The 15,222-nt window shown below is 40.6% G+C and overlaps 2 protein-coding genes across 11 annotated transcripts in view; one reads left to right on the forward strand and one right to left on the reverse strand.

The window, feature by feature from the left end:
• Positions 1-5,619, forward strand: part of LOC101168603 (peroxisomal acyl-coenzyme A oxidase 3) — a 46,834-nt gene extending 41,215 nt beyond the window's left edge. For all 10 annotated transcript variants that reach the window (XM_078936117.1, XM_078936110.1, XM_078936127.1 and 7 more), the window contains 6 exons: positions 200-313; positions 1,112-1,227; positions 3,542-3,716; positions 3,784-3,851; positions 3,925-4,011; positions 5,062-5,619. In XM_078936117.1, coding sequence (XP_078792243.1) covers positions 200-313; positions 1,112-1,227; positions 3,542-3,716; positions 3,784-3,851; positions 3,925-4,011; positions 5,062-5,181 — 680 coding nt within the window. In that variant the 3' untranslated portion in view covers positions 5,182-5,619. The remainder of the gene's footprint in view (positions 1-199; positions 314-1,111; positions 1,228-3,541; positions 3,717-3,783; positions 3,852-3,924; positions 4,012-5,061) is intronic.
• Positions 1-15,222, reverse strand: part of LOC101169095 (uncharacterized) — a 107,742-nt gene that overhangs the window by 90,741 nt on the left and 1,779 nt on the right. The window lies entirely within an intron of this gene.

The following is a 15,222-nucleotide window of genomic DNA, read 5'->3' on the forward strand; positions in this document are numbered from 1 at the left end:
ACACAAAACGTATTATGTGAGTAACAAATCACACACAAATCCAAATTTATGCACAAATCCTAATTAACGCACGCACAAAGCAAGAATATGCAAACACAAATCCAAATTTACGCACAAATCAAGAATTACGCACGCACAAATCCGACTGAGTCTAATTTCTCTCCATATCCATAACACCTCTGTGTTTGTCTGCTTTCAGACGCCGTTCACATTCAGTCTCCTCTTCACTCTGTGGACTTTCTGGACGATTATCAGAACATCCTGAAGACCCGATTCACAGCAGAAACAATGGAGGAGTGTCTGAACTTACAAGGTATCCATTTTCATGACAAACTAACCACATTTATTAGACAAATTCCATTTTTTATGAAAATCAAGAGTTTTCCTCACAGTAGAATTTAGTTTATCAAAACATTAATTTAGAGAATTTCAAGATTAACACTTAGAGAAAAAAATCAAATGTTTATTTCAGATATTTCTGTGGTGTACCACACGGCTCTGTGCTCGGCCCCTTACTGTTTAATCCTGTCAGGTGACACTTCAAAGCAGCGATGCAGTTTATGGTTTGCTTCTGAATTTTCCTTCAGGACTGAGTCAAGACTGAACAATTTGACATCTTAACCTATTGAAAAATATTTTTAATAGTCATATAAGAAAAAGAAAAAAACAAACATAAATAGGACTTAGTCTACCTACAGTTGGTTGTTTCTATAAATTTTCTACATAAGAATTAATTTTAAAATAAATCCTTATAAAACTATTATAATACCATAAATAAAAATGCTACCACTCCCTATTGACAAAAACACAAATTTCTTTTTCCATCTGTTCTTACTGAAGGAACAGATGGAAAAAGTCACTATTATAAACTATTTTAAAGTCATTACTTTAAAGAAATAGTGACTGTTATTCAAATCCACTGCACTAATTTCTTTACCTAACATGAATCTTTGTGTTAAACTGAATCTAGTTTAAGCTGCTTCAGACTTTGAATGTTTTTACCTAAAGAGTCAAACAGATAAGATGCAGAAGAAGCAAGAATCTCGATGGGGGGCTTTGTCTTTGCTGTGTCCCTACAGCAGTCTAACAGCGTCCTCATCTGTCTCCTCAGTGCCTCTGGATGCCTATAAGTGGCTGGTTTGTTTCCTGATGGAGGAGAGTCAGAAGAAGCTGGAGCAGGAGAGAGCTGCAGGCAGAGACAACTTTGAGGCTCGAAACAACAGCCAGGTGGGAAAAGAGAGATAAGCTTTAATGTTATTTCAATTGAATATAACAACATTTTGCTTTTTAGCTTCTCTTTTTGTCAGTAACACTTGGGGGCTGGTCATGACTGCTCAACTTCTGAGTCTCTGAGTCTGCCAGAGGAGAGATGGTTGAATATGGAGAGTCCTGGGCGGTGGGATCATTGTGGTTCAAAGAAGGAGATAGATGGAGTAGATTTCCTCTAGCTGTGGAGCCAATAATCCACTCAGCAGTCTTGATGACCCGCTTTAACTGTTTGGATTTTTTTTTTTCCCTATTAAAAACAAAAAACAGCTAGAAAAAAACAGCTTCATTTCAAACAAAAACTCCCACAAAACATGATGGATTCTCCATAAATGTGCTGGGAATTGTGGGAAATGTGAGGATCTTATGCATCACGTATTCTAAACTGTAAAAATGCTTTCTAAACCTAATCATCACGAAATTTTTAATGTTTTTTAATCAATTTCCCCCTGATGCATTAAGTGCCTTGTTTCTTTAGCAGGTCATTTGCATCAAGCATTTATTGTTAAATTATCATTGAAATGACTGAAATCGAGTAGAGTGATGGGAAAGCTCTGCAATAAGTTTGTGAAAGAGACATGTAACAATATTTTCAGAGTAACAGCTTCATCGAAAACGTAATCTGGTCATGAATTATCCTTTAATTTTTGATGAAATTAGTTTATAAAACAAAACAGTAGGAGTCATGGTTATTTCTTGTTGAAAGTATTTCTGATGACAGAAATACTTGAAGTAATTGATCCTAAACAGCTGTATTATTTTAAGGAAACTCTAAAGCTTTAGTTTGCTTTAGAGATTTCATAAATGAGCTCATAAAAAGAACAAATTCTTTATTCAAACTGCATTTGTGTGAAAACATTTTCAGGTGTCCCTCTTTCAAAACTTTCAAAGATTAATTAAAATGATTCATCTTTCATAGGATCAGGTTAAACCACTTCTGTTTTACTTCTCCATTGTTGCTCTGAGAAGTTTCCTAAAAGACTTTTAGTCTGAAATCGCCAAAATCTGTGAAAACGCCTCCTGATGGCAGAATTCCTGAAGTGAAGTACCACTGATGACCACAGAGTGGCGCTTTGGACAGATTTCCAGTCAAACAGGCAAACACCTTGGTGTGTAAATACTTTGGCCTCCAGGGGGGTATTCCAAGAAGCATGTTTAAACTCTCCTGAGTTTAACCTTGAAATCTGGCTTAACTCCCCCTGAACTTTCTTACTCTGGCTATGTCGGTTCCAAAAGACCGAATATGAGTTGGCGTAATTACGCTCGACTTGGTAACCCTGGGTTAATGCACGTGCACAGCAGGTACATAAAGATTCAATTGGTAACAAGTAATTGAGTTAAATTGTTGTCAAGTCGTACCCAACTCAATATTTTTTTACAAATCAAATTTACAAATTTATCTTACTAAATGTCATATTACTCCAATTCAATTAAAGTTTTTCCATCTTCATTTATTGTAATTCTTGAACTCTTAAATTTCTAAGTTTGAGCCTGCAGATATGCTCATTTTTATAACAATGAAATGATTGAAACAAAATGAATTCAAACCATGTAACATAACACCATTAAGCAGTAGGGTGCTATATAAACTCATCATCCTCTCCCTCCCTCTCTCTCATGGTGCAGAAAGAATTAAACATAAAAGTGTAAAAAAAAACTCGGCAAAACACAGTAAAACAACTAAACAACTAAACACATTTGGTCAAAAGCTCACACTTAAACACAAATCCGTCCAGACAGGCAAAGGGAATGGTATCCCACAATCCCTTGCGGTGCCGATCTAACAGCAGCATCAAAGTTACACCTAATTAATTGGATTAATTTGAATGAAAGGAAAATAACTGTCTGAAAACTACGTGTTATTTATAAACTGACTTATCCAAAAAAATGATTTATCTTAACTGAAGCAAATAATTAAGTTAGATCAAACTAAAAAAGTTTCTCTTTCCAACATCCATATGTGGTCTTATCACCCTCTCACGGTGGAAAAAGTATTATCTGAGCTCCTTCATCCACTAAATCATCTTCAGATGGACACGCCATGCTGCTTCACCTCTCTGAAAACAAACTAACCTTCAACTAAACCAGCTCCAGACCAGGTTATGTTCAGAGCATGAGTTGCTATGGCAACTTGACATACCCTGAAACATACCTCCATTTCCATTATCTGCTTCCTTAGCCTCGAACTTCCCATGGTAACTCACATAACCTGCTTTCTGGAATACCCCCCTGGTTTCTGACGCGAGGCGTTGATGCTCCGACTGTCTTTGTCCAGGTTTACTTCTGCAGGTCTCTGGCCATCGCCTTCATCGAGCACTGCTGTCTGCAGAACTGTCACCAGCTGATCTCAGATCAGGACACGCCGGCTGCTCTCAGAGCCGTTCTCAGCAAGCTCTTCTGCCTGTATGGACTGTGGAGCCTCAGCAGCCACATGGCCACACTGTACCAGGGTATGTTGGAGAAGGAGGCGGTCTGCATGGAGGCCGAGCTGATGACACAAAGGTGATCTGTGTGCAGGCGGATATGTGAGTGGAAGGAGGCCTGCAGAGCTGCTGCAGACAGCAATCCTCGCCCTCTGCTCCCAGGTACACAAAGACGTCAGCCCACCGAGCGATGACTGTATGGCTGATGCTGAACCTGAATGTGTTTGTGGCTCAGCTGAAGGATGATGCCGTTGCTCTGGTGGACGTCTTGGCTCCGCCCGACTTCATCCTCAACTCGCCTATTGGCAAAGCAGACGGACAGGTGAGAGCATCGACAGGAGCTGACTGCACTGAAAATCTCTTCATGTTTCAGCAGAAATGGCTGTTTTTGATGAAGAACTGCCTCTCCTGTCTGCAGTTCAAGGTTTTGACTTGTTCTTTATGAGTCCTGATGTTTCTGAATGATCTAGGCTCCATTTCTTCAAGCTCAGCAGGGCGTTTCTAGTTTTCAGTGCTTCTCTATTCAGGAGATGGAAACACCTGATTTGGAAGGTTCAGATTTGAAGCAACGATCCACCTCCTCCTGTATTTGTTCAAACAATAATCAGATGTTGTACACGGCAGTAACTCCTCCTCCTTGTCCACACACTTAACAGTTCATGCTATAGCAGGGATGGCCAACCCTGGTCCTCAAGGGACTCAACGCTGCCTGACCAGGTTGCTAACGTTTAGCCGACTCAAGTAATCCCACGTCCTGATTGACTGAACACACGTGATTTTGGTCGCACATGATGAAGCAATCCTGAGAGAGCGGGAAAACAGGCATGGTTGAGCCTCTTGAGGACCAGGGTTGGCCAGCCCTGTACTATGGTGCACCTCAGGGATACCTTATCGGCCCACTTCTGCTCTTAAGAGAAATAGATTTGTTTAACCCTTGTGCTATCTTAGATGACCCCACCCTTACATTGACGTGTTCTCCCTACCATGACAAAGGTGGATAAAGGTGGAAAGATTTCATGTAATCCATGGACACCAGTGAAGATCACAAATCATTGAAGAAAAAAGGTTCAGAGCACTGTCTAGTGGGTCTAGATGACCCAACTCCCAATGTTAAAGTGCCTAGGATAGCACAAGGGTTACAGACCCACTATAATGAAAATTGTGTTTTGGGTGTTTAACACAAACATCTTCCTGATGATGGGGGACACATATGAAGAAAATGAAGATTAAAACTGCATTTTTGAGTATTTCTCTATTCAAATCGTTGTGAATCAGGAGTGGACAACAAAAAGGCATGCTTTAGGAGAAAGCTCGTAGAAGGTTTTTGTAGCTAATATCCTGTGATTCAGCTCCGTGTTGCTTCTTCCTGCAGCTCTACAAGAACCTGTGGGGGGCCGTGCTGCAGAACAATCAGGTGCTGGAGCGCCCCTCCTGGTGGAAAGAGTTCTGCTGGGACAAACCGGTGGTGGGATCTCTGCGCTCAAACCTGTAGATCTTCATCTTCCTCCTCAGTGCAGACGCCTTCACTGTGAACGAGAAATGCAAATTTCTCTCTGTTTGGTCAGATCGCTTAACCCTTGTGCTGTCTTAGATGACCCCCACCCTTGCATTGACGTGTTCTCCCTACCATGACAAAGGTGGATAAAGGTGGAAAGATTTCATATAATCCATGGACACCAGTGAAGATCACAAATCATTGAAGAAAAAAGGTTCAGAGCACTGTCTAGTGGGTCTAGATGACCCAACTCCCAATGTTAAAGTGCCTAGGATTGCACAAGGGTTGAGTCTGTAATGAGGACTGCAAAATTGCACAAGCACACAAATAGATTAAGCGTTTCAAACACCTTGACTGCATTTAAAAAAAAAATCAAAACATGTCAATTCGAGCCATATTTAAACACTAAATAAAAACCTGTGTGACAATCCTTCACATCTGCTGACTATCACTGGGTTTGTGGATTGGAGTCCCAGGTGACACAAAAACTTAAGGCCACAGCTTTAAACAGCAACACTCTACAAGGAGGTGAAAACGTGGTCTACTCTTAGATGACCCTACCCTTACATGGACGTGTTCTCTCTACCAGGACAAAGGTGGATAAAGGTGGAAAGATTTCATGTCATCCATGGACACCAGTGAAGATCACAAATCATTGAAGAAAAAAGGTTCAGAGCACTGTCTAGTGGGTCTAGATGACCCAACTCCCAATGTTGAAGTGCCTAGGATAGCAAAAGGGTTACCTAAATGTTTGCTGTTTCCCTCAGTACCAGCTTAAGTTCTCCCTTCTGACAGATGATTCAGCCAGAGGTTTCAACAGACTCAGAACATGCAGAGTCGTCTCTTCCACAGCATTTCCAACTCACCTCCAGGCTCTGCATCAATCTGTCCGAGACAAGTTGTCAATCGAATCGACCAACACCATTATAAAATAGTTTCAAAATGACATAAATCCATCTTCTTGGAAAATACCATTTAGATTGAGATGGTACGTTTGTTTTACTATAAAGGTAAAAACGACCAAGTGCATCACAGCGGACAACACACACGTGATGGCAGCAAAACCTGATTAGTCCATCATTCCAGTCCAGTGTGTGAAAACGCTTTGAATTTGTGAAGACATGACCATACTTCAAGCAGCTAGCATAGTTAGCATGATTAGCATATGCAGCTTTGACTAGCCTTGATCAAAGGTGGGCGGTGAGGGCGGCGGTGCTGCATAGAGGTGGGCAGCGGAGCGAGTTGATCCTGCGGGCTGTACAACGCCGCTTGCGGCTTTAATTCTAATCATTTCTTCGTGCCGTTATGCATTGATTGTGGGGTCATGGGTTATATATCAATGACAAGAACAATTAGTTGCTAGTCGGCTGTTAGAAGTTATAAAGTTTCCATTTCTTCTAAGCTCTGCCAGAAGAAAATAGCTGAAGCTTGAAGCTGAAGCAGCATTTGCTCAGAGAATCTGTCCTCCAGACCAACAAGTCCCACCACAGCCTTGAAGACGTTTCCAGAAGCAGCAGCAGACTGTGTTCCCATGACGATGCTGAAGTCAGCTGCTGCTCTGCAGGAGAAAGTCTGCAGCTCCTCAGTCAGGAAGCTCTTTCAAGCTCGTGCACATCTGTCAGTGCAGCAGCAGGAAGCCTGTTTCCCTGCAGGAAGTCTGAGGCTGAAGTTGGGACTTTTCAAAGTAAGAGCCTCATGTTGGCAGAGATAGGTTTGATTTAACAGTCATGTCAGGAAATGTACTGCTTAGAATGCCTCTGTGCTGTGTGCACGTGTGTGGCTCTCACCTGGAGTCAAACCAGCCACATTTTTGTCACTATGACAACCGCTCCTCCACAGAAAGCTGCTGCTCCTCCTCTGCAGGCTGAGGAAGACGTCCTGCAGATGAATCTTCACACATGACCACCTGCTCTCTGCTCCTGATCCATGTCTTCATCTCATTCCTGCTGTTCACATCCAAACAGATCTTCAGGCTGAAGCTTCAAATCTGGATCTTCATGCTGATGAAGAGTGAAGGAAGTCGGTTTGATTCTTTGATGCTCGAGTGTCTTTTGGATTCAGGATGAGTTCTTGTAGATTTAGAAAAACCACCATGATGGTTTCCTTGAAGAATTTCAAAATAAAAGACTTAACACTACTGTATGGTAAATGTATCTACTTTTTATTTTTCTGTACGTAAGTAAATAACATTTATCAATAAATTGATAATTGATTGATCTAACCTCGAAAGAAAAAGTGCTAAAAGTGCTGACTCAGCACAGATCAAAGGAGACAGAGATGATTTCCTGGAATGAAGAAAACATCAAACATCATGATGTGATCTGGAACTGAGCTGTTCTTCAGAAGATCCTCCCAAACATGGAAACTGTTGCTGCAACACGTGAAGGTTTGGTTCTGTTGCTAGTGAGATCTGATGGATCAGAACCAGACTTCTGTCAGCTGGAACTGTGGCTTCTTCCAGACCATGTGACCTAATGGACAAGGCGTCTGAGTCCGGATCAGAAGATTGAGGGTTCAAGTCCCTTCATGGTTGGAAATAGATGATGATCTTCACAGTTTAATGAAAAGGCCTTGTGGCTGCAGGTTCAAATCTGGGTCACAGCAATATGTTCAGACCAGAAGTCTTACTAATATGGTCATTTCCTGTGGCTGAGCTGCTGCTGCTGTAAGAAATTCCTGATGATTTGTCTCCTCACAGCAGAGCCATGCCATGTGTCTCTGTTATCTGTTGGAAGCTGGGGAAAGTATGGTGCACTGCAGTTCCGTCCTCTATTCTCATCTACTTCTCCTCTCTTGATCATTTATTTATTATTCAGTCCTCCATGCCTCTGTTTGGTGCAGTGTGATTCATGCATTATCCCTCGGGAGTGGGAGTGATTCCAGTTGGCTTATCTGTGCTCCTCTCCTTGGCTGTGGACCTGGTCTCTGGCTCATCTCACACCCCTAGCTCTCCCCCAATTTTATTAATAAAATTGAACTGGGTTTATAAGTGTATGGAGGGGGAAGGGTTCTTCTTTTCCTCTTTTTGTATTTTTGTGTTTGTTTTAACCCTTGTTCTGTCCTAGGCACTTTAACATTGGGAGTTGGGTCATCTAGACCCACTAGACAGTGCTCTGAACCTTTTTTCTTCAATGATTTGTGATCTTCACTGGTGTCCTTGGATTACATGAAATCTTTCCGCCTTTATCCACCTTTGTCATGGTAGGGAGAACACGTCAATGTAAGGGTGGGGTCATCTAGGATAGCACAAGGGTTAAACAAAATGAATAATGATGCTCTTCAATTAGAAATGTATAATACTATAATTAGCAAACTTGGGAAAATGTAAAAACATTTCATTTTACGTGCAATAAAAGCACCATGACAGATTGAATTTACATTAACCCTTGTGCTAGATGGCCCCACCCTTACATTGACGTGTTCTCCCTACCATGACAAAGGTGGATAAAGGTGGAAAGATTTCATGTAATCCATGGACACCAGTGAAGATCACAAATCATTGAAGAAAAAAGTCCAGGGGCCTCATTTATAAACGTTGCGTACGCACAAAAGAAGGCGTACGCCACTCTTTACGCAATAGTTGAGATTTATAAAAAGCAAACTTGACGGGAAACTGTGCGGTCCTTCAGGCAAGCTCTGACCCAGGCGTACGCACAAAAACGGATGAAATGAGAAACGGCGACACCGTCGGCAGATGGAAGAAACACGTGAAAGTGAAAATGACAATCCTGCCTCTCATAAATAACATGAAGACTTCACAAAGCAAGTCTTACAATTAACAGCCTACATGAACACCCGTTTGATCGATCAGCAGTGAAACAAACAAAAAAGATCAAACGAAAATTACAACAGAAATTCAAACGAACACATATTTGCAGAAAGAAAAGTGAAATATGTTCTACAATATTGGCATGTTGTGTAATTCATCCTCATAAATAATATAGTTAACAGAACGAAATAATGTACAAAACTGATATTCCCGTCAATGTGTCCGTCTGGCGGAGCAGATATAGGAGCAATCAGACAGACAGATGGATAGATAGAGAGAGATGCATTAATTCTCCACTGGGGAAAGTTGTTTTCATATTAAAACATTTCTTCATAAGCTACGGAATTATGGTATTCATGCATATGCCTTTAGTTTGGTTTATTTTTGATAAAACAATGTATGGCGTTTGTCTCAACCATTCAGAAAGCAACAAGAAATTACATTTGCGCTGAACAATTTCCCATTTCCACGTCGATTATTACCGACATCTGTAGCTTTTCAGATGCAATTAAATGGAGGGAAATAAAATGCCCCATCACAATGCGTAATGAGGCACAATGGCTGATCTTGCGCTCTTAGAAGATGTGGCAAATGGAAGAATTCGGAGTGAACGCATCTTTAGACAGCAAGAAGACTTGCTGGCAAACGAGGACGAGTGGCTTATGAGCCGGTTCCGACTTCCTCTGCGGGCTTTTGGGGGTGTGTCACCCCGTGCATCTGGCGCGTTGGTGTACCCCTCCGCCTCAGTCACCACTCCACTTAAAAGGGATTCCCCAATTATTGCCGCCAGTCTCTCATCAGGAGGGGTCAGCTCCGGTGTCCCCCCCCCCCCCGTGGCAGACACGGGTGTGTGTGTGTGTGGGGGGGGGGGGGTACAGCGCTAGACGTTTTTTTGCTTTGACTTTGATGTCCGACCTTTTCTTTTTTATTTCGGCCACGGTCCGAGGTTGTGAGGCTACAGCATTTATGGCGTCTGCCACCGTTTGCCGCTCACGTGCCTTTTTGGCATTAGTAATGCCCACACTGTGCCCTCCAAACAACATTTTCTCCTCTTTTCCACCTCGCCAACAGTAACTTCTACTTCACATTGAGTGAAGTTACGTTTTTTTGATTTTCTCTCCGTGTTTGGCATGGTTTCGCAATCAATGAATATTCATTTGTGGGCGTTTCACTGACTATTTATGGGCAGCTATGGGCGTGTCATGAAGCCGCAAAAAGCTGCGCTGCATTTAGAATTGCTTGTGATTTATTAAGGGAAAGATGCGTAGGATGTGCGTGCGCACGGTTTTATAACTCCGAATATTTCTGTGCGTACGCACGTCCTATGTTTCATCCGTACGCCACTTCTGACGCAAATCCTACGCAAAGTTTTATAAATAAGGCCCCAGAGCACCTTCTAATGGGTCTAAATGACCCAACTACCAACGTTAAAGTGCCTAGGATAGCACAAGGGTTACGTGAATCAGACCATGTCTTACTAGTAACCCTTGTGCTATCCTAGGCACTTTAACGTTGGGAGTTGGGTCATTTAGACCCACTAGATAATGCGTTGAACCTTTTTTCTTCAATGATTGGTGATCTTCACTGGTGTCCATGGATTTCATGAAAATCTTTCCAACTTTATCCACCTTTGTCATGGTAGGGAGAACACGTCAATGTAAGGGTGGGGTCATCTAAGATAGCACAAGGGATAAACAAAAGATGAATAAACCAAAAGCATATGCCTATTTTTTCACGTTAATGGTTGTTGACCATTGACGCACATGTGAGGACAGCAAAAACTGACCAATGTGTGGAGACACTTTGGAAATCTGATGCTGAAGTTGGGACTTTTCAAAGTAAAAGCCTCATGTTGGCAGAGATGTGTTACATTTTCAGTCATGTCAGGAAATGTGCTGCTTAGAATGCCTCTGAGCTGTGTGCACGTGTGTGGCTCTCACATGCACACACGTCCATGCGCTTCAGCTGCAGCTTCATGTTTGAACCTATTCCGTTCAATTCAGTTTAATTTATGCAGCCCAAAATTACATCAATAAAAATCTCAACGGGCTTCATATTGGTAAATATATAATGAACATGAAGTCAATGGGGGTCAAGGTCAGAATCAAACCTTCATCCACACTCTCTTGATCATTTATCATTCAGTTCTCCATGCCTCTGTTTGGTGCAGAGTGATTCATGCATTGTCCCTCTTTCCCACTCCCATCTGAGGGAGTGGGGGTGAGTCCATTTTCCAGTTGGCTCGTCTGTGCTCCTGTACTTGGCCGTGGACCATGCCTCTGCCTCTGCCTCGTCTCGCGCCCTCAGTTTTCTCCCAGCTCCATCTGGATGAAGCCCATCTGCTGCACTGTTTTAAGGATTGGATTTACATGAGCCTTTCCAGATGCTCAAAGCGCTTACAATGTGTTATAAAGTTCACTCCCCATTCATACTTGGTGATGGTAAACCACTGATGTAGACACAGCTGCTATGGGGCAGACTGGCATATAGAGTGGGGCAAAACATTAATTAGTCAGTCACCAACTGTGCAAGTTCTCCCACTGAAAAAGATGAGAGAGGTCAGTATTTTTCCTTTTAGGTATACCTCAACTATGAGAGACAGAATGAGAAAAAGAGAACCAACAAACAGCAGAAACACACACTGTGGGAAAGACTCCACACTTCTGACTGATCTTCACATCCACTTTATTCTTCACAGTAAAGATTGGAACAAAACACAGAGAACCAAAAAGAACAGATAAACTGTTCTAATGTCTACTAGGAAACATGAATCACAAGTACACGACAGAATCGCCAGTCTGGTTCTTTATCCACCTCTTCCATAATACATTTTTACTAAATCTTTTTTTCACAAAACTGTTATTTGCTAACATGAATCATCAGAATATATAAAATGCAATTATTGTATATTTAAAACAATACTGAAATGTTCACGAACAACATAAAAAGTGTTACAATTAGAGACGTGTGAAAATAATGATAGTGTTGTCATGGTAACACACAGACCTAGATAACATTGCCTCAGCATAAACTACCACCACAATGGTTAACTTAACAACTTTAAACAATATAACAAAAGTAAAAAAAAAACCTGCTAATGAAAATCAACAGAAAGTGAACAATATCAACGTTTCTTTAAAAATATGTCTATGAAGACTCTCATTCATCCAGGCTGGTTCCATCATAGTAGTAGGTTTAGGGACTCATCTGGACTTAGTTTTAAAGTTAAAAGACGTTTCACCTCTTATCCAAGAGGCTTTGTCAATTCTGAAATAGCTGGTAGAAGAGCTGGTAGAAGAGCTGGTATATATGCGCTCATGGGGGAGGAGTCAGACCGGAAACTGGATGGTATTGTCAACTTAGCCTACATGGTTTCGGGTCGTTAAGAGTCCTTTGTCCTCAGCTGGGGGTTGGGGATCTTTAAAAATCAAATCTTACCGTCATAATTCAAAACAACATAATTCTATGTAGAGGTATATCTTAATTAAAAAGAATGAATTTCATGAACAAGTTAAATATTTTTTGTTAATTCAATATGTGAGACTCACAAAGTACAGAATCGTTACAAAATGAAATGTATCATTCCTTTATTTTGAACATTGTGATCCTAGTGGTTTATGTATGATGAAAACCTAAAAAATGGTGTCAGCCTGTGGCTCCGTGTTCATGTAATGAAAGCTCGGGTTGCTTGATAGCTTCAGGTCATCTTCATTGTTAGGTTTGGTGTCTTGTCTTCCTCTTCACAGTTCATAGATTATTTTTTTAAATTGGGTTCAGGTTAGGAGACTTTGTTGGTAACTGATGTTTGGGGATAAGCAGATTTATGTACCTTTAGTAAAGTGGGAATAATCAAAGTGCTGCTGAAAAATAAAATCAGAATCTCCAGACAGCTTGTAAGTAGACAGTTGTATAAAGTGCTTTAGAATCTATTTTATTCTACTGACTGAGACTAAGTGACAATTTAAAGGCTGAGTAAGGTCATGGCAAGTGTTTGAAGTTAATTAGCAGATTGTTGTGGGACCTAAGGAGTTTTCTTTAATATATGTATTCACTTTTTTCACCTAATTCTTAATTACATTTTTTGTCTAGAAAGTATTCTCTTCTATATGAGTTCTCATGTGTCTTTTGAGACTACATATCTGACTAAAACTTGTGTTACATTCTTTACACGAAAAAGGCTTCTCTCCTGTGTGAGTTCTCATGTGTCTTTTGAGACTAGATACATGTCTAAAGCTTGTTGTACATTCTTTACAAAAAAAGGGCTTCTCTTCTATGTGAGTTCTCATGTGTCTTTTTAGACTACATATCTGACTAAAACTTGTATTACAAACTTTACAAGAAAAAGGCTTCTCTCCTGTGTGGGTTCTAATGTGTCTCTTGAGGTTAGATATTCGATCAAAACTTGTATCACATTCTTCGCATGAAAAAGACTTTTCTTTTGTATGAGTTCTCATGTGTGTTTTGAGATAAGATGCACAACTAAAGCTTTTATCACATTCTGGACAGATATGAAGTGTGTCATCAGAATCATTGCTCGTGTGGACAAAGACATTATTATCGATTCTTGAGCTTTCGCCAGACTTTACAGAGGAAAGTCTCTTTTTGTTTGAAGATTGTTTCTTAACCAAAGTTGCCTTCCTGAAGCTTTTTCTAAAATCAGAGTCACACCGACCTTCTGGCATGAGAGAGCTGTCCACATTTTGGACATAAATTATGTCTCTTCTCTTCCTCTGATCTCTGTTCTGTGGGTCTGTCTCTTCATCTGTAGTTGATGTTGATTCTTCATGTTGGCTTCCTTCGTCATCCTGACTACTGTTCTCATCTTCCTCATAAATAGGAATCTCCATCAAGGTATCAGTCTCCTGCTTCAGATCAAGCTGATCCCTATCATGACTGATGTAGAACTCTTCTTTTGTCAATAGAGGTTGTGGTTCTTCTTGTTCCTCTTTCATCTGTGTAGGTCCTTGCTCCTCCAGCTCTTCTTTAATGTATGTAATTTCTTGTTCCTCCTGTTCATCTTTAATCTGTGTATGTTGTAGTTCTTCCTGTTTCTCCTCTTTAATCCGTGTAGATAGTTGTTCTTCCCACTCTGCTTTAATTTGTAGAGGCTCTTGTTCCTCCTGTTCCTCTTTAATTTTTGGAGAATCTGGTTCCCCTTGTTCCACTCTTAAATCCCTCTGTTGGTTGCAAAGATCCTCTTCCTCACTTGCATTATGCTGGGGGAGGACTGCAGGGACAATAAGACAAAAAAGAAGACCTTTTATACTTTTGAAGATCTTTGTGTATCATCAAGCACCAAAAGAAAAATCTAAACCCCCTCTTTTTCAGAAGCCCTGGACTTCAAACACATGAAGGGTAAGGGTTGTTAGTCATTTTCACTAGTCTAAAAAACATTTTCCATCACCAGAATATAAGCTCTGTGTTCGTAGTTAGGAATATGAAAAATAAAAAAATTGTGTTTATTTGATTCCTATTCGAGACACTTTTAATAGAATAACGGTACAGCGGATTTTGCCGCAGCTTCAGGTTATATCCCACCCTTTCAACTGTCTCTGCCAATTATTCTTGGAGGCTTAATTATACCCCATAAGTCTGACCAATCAGCAGTCCTCACTTCCTTGTTCCACTTGGCTCATAAAGTCTCCCAGTTCCACCAAAAGATAAAAACTTATGTTTGTAAAAAGTGTACAAAATAGTGAAGCTTAGAGTCTGTCCGGCATCTGTGTCAGTTACCGCACTACATCTCCCATGATGCATTGGGTTAAAGTGACAGTGTCTCTGCGCTTTAATGAGGCTACAATGTTGACCGTCTTAAAACATAACAAACGCACACATCAAACGGTTTGTTGTTACAGTTTTAAATGTTCTTGATGACATCAGAGGTAAACAGTTTAGTTCTCCGTCAATGTTTGTGTTTATTATTGACAGCCAGACATTTTGGTCCACGTCATCTTTAAAACTGAAACACTTTTCTAATAAGGTCTGGATGGACGTTTCAGACTTTTGAAAAACATGACAATATGTTTAAGTAGAAGTAATAACGAAACAGCATTAAGGTGATGTGTCCAACAGATACATTCAACTTAAATGCAACAATTTATTCACCCAAAAATAAATAAAACATTTTTGTTAAAGTTACATTTTTGATTAAGACGAAAGAAAAACTAGTAAACTACTAAAGACTAATATAACTAATAAAGCATAGATTAGTGGACAAATGTATTTTATTATTTGTTGCTCATGATGGCGAGGACGATGAGAGGTACGGC

The sequence above is a fragment of the Oryzias latipes genome, chromosome 2 (assembly GCF_053564925.1).
Source record: "Oryzias latipes strain Hd-rR chromosome 2, Olatipes_Hd-rR_3.1".
NCBI classification, from domain to species: Eukaryota; Metazoa; Chordata; class Actinopteri; order Beloniformes; family Adrianichthyidae; genus Oryzias; species Oryzias latipes.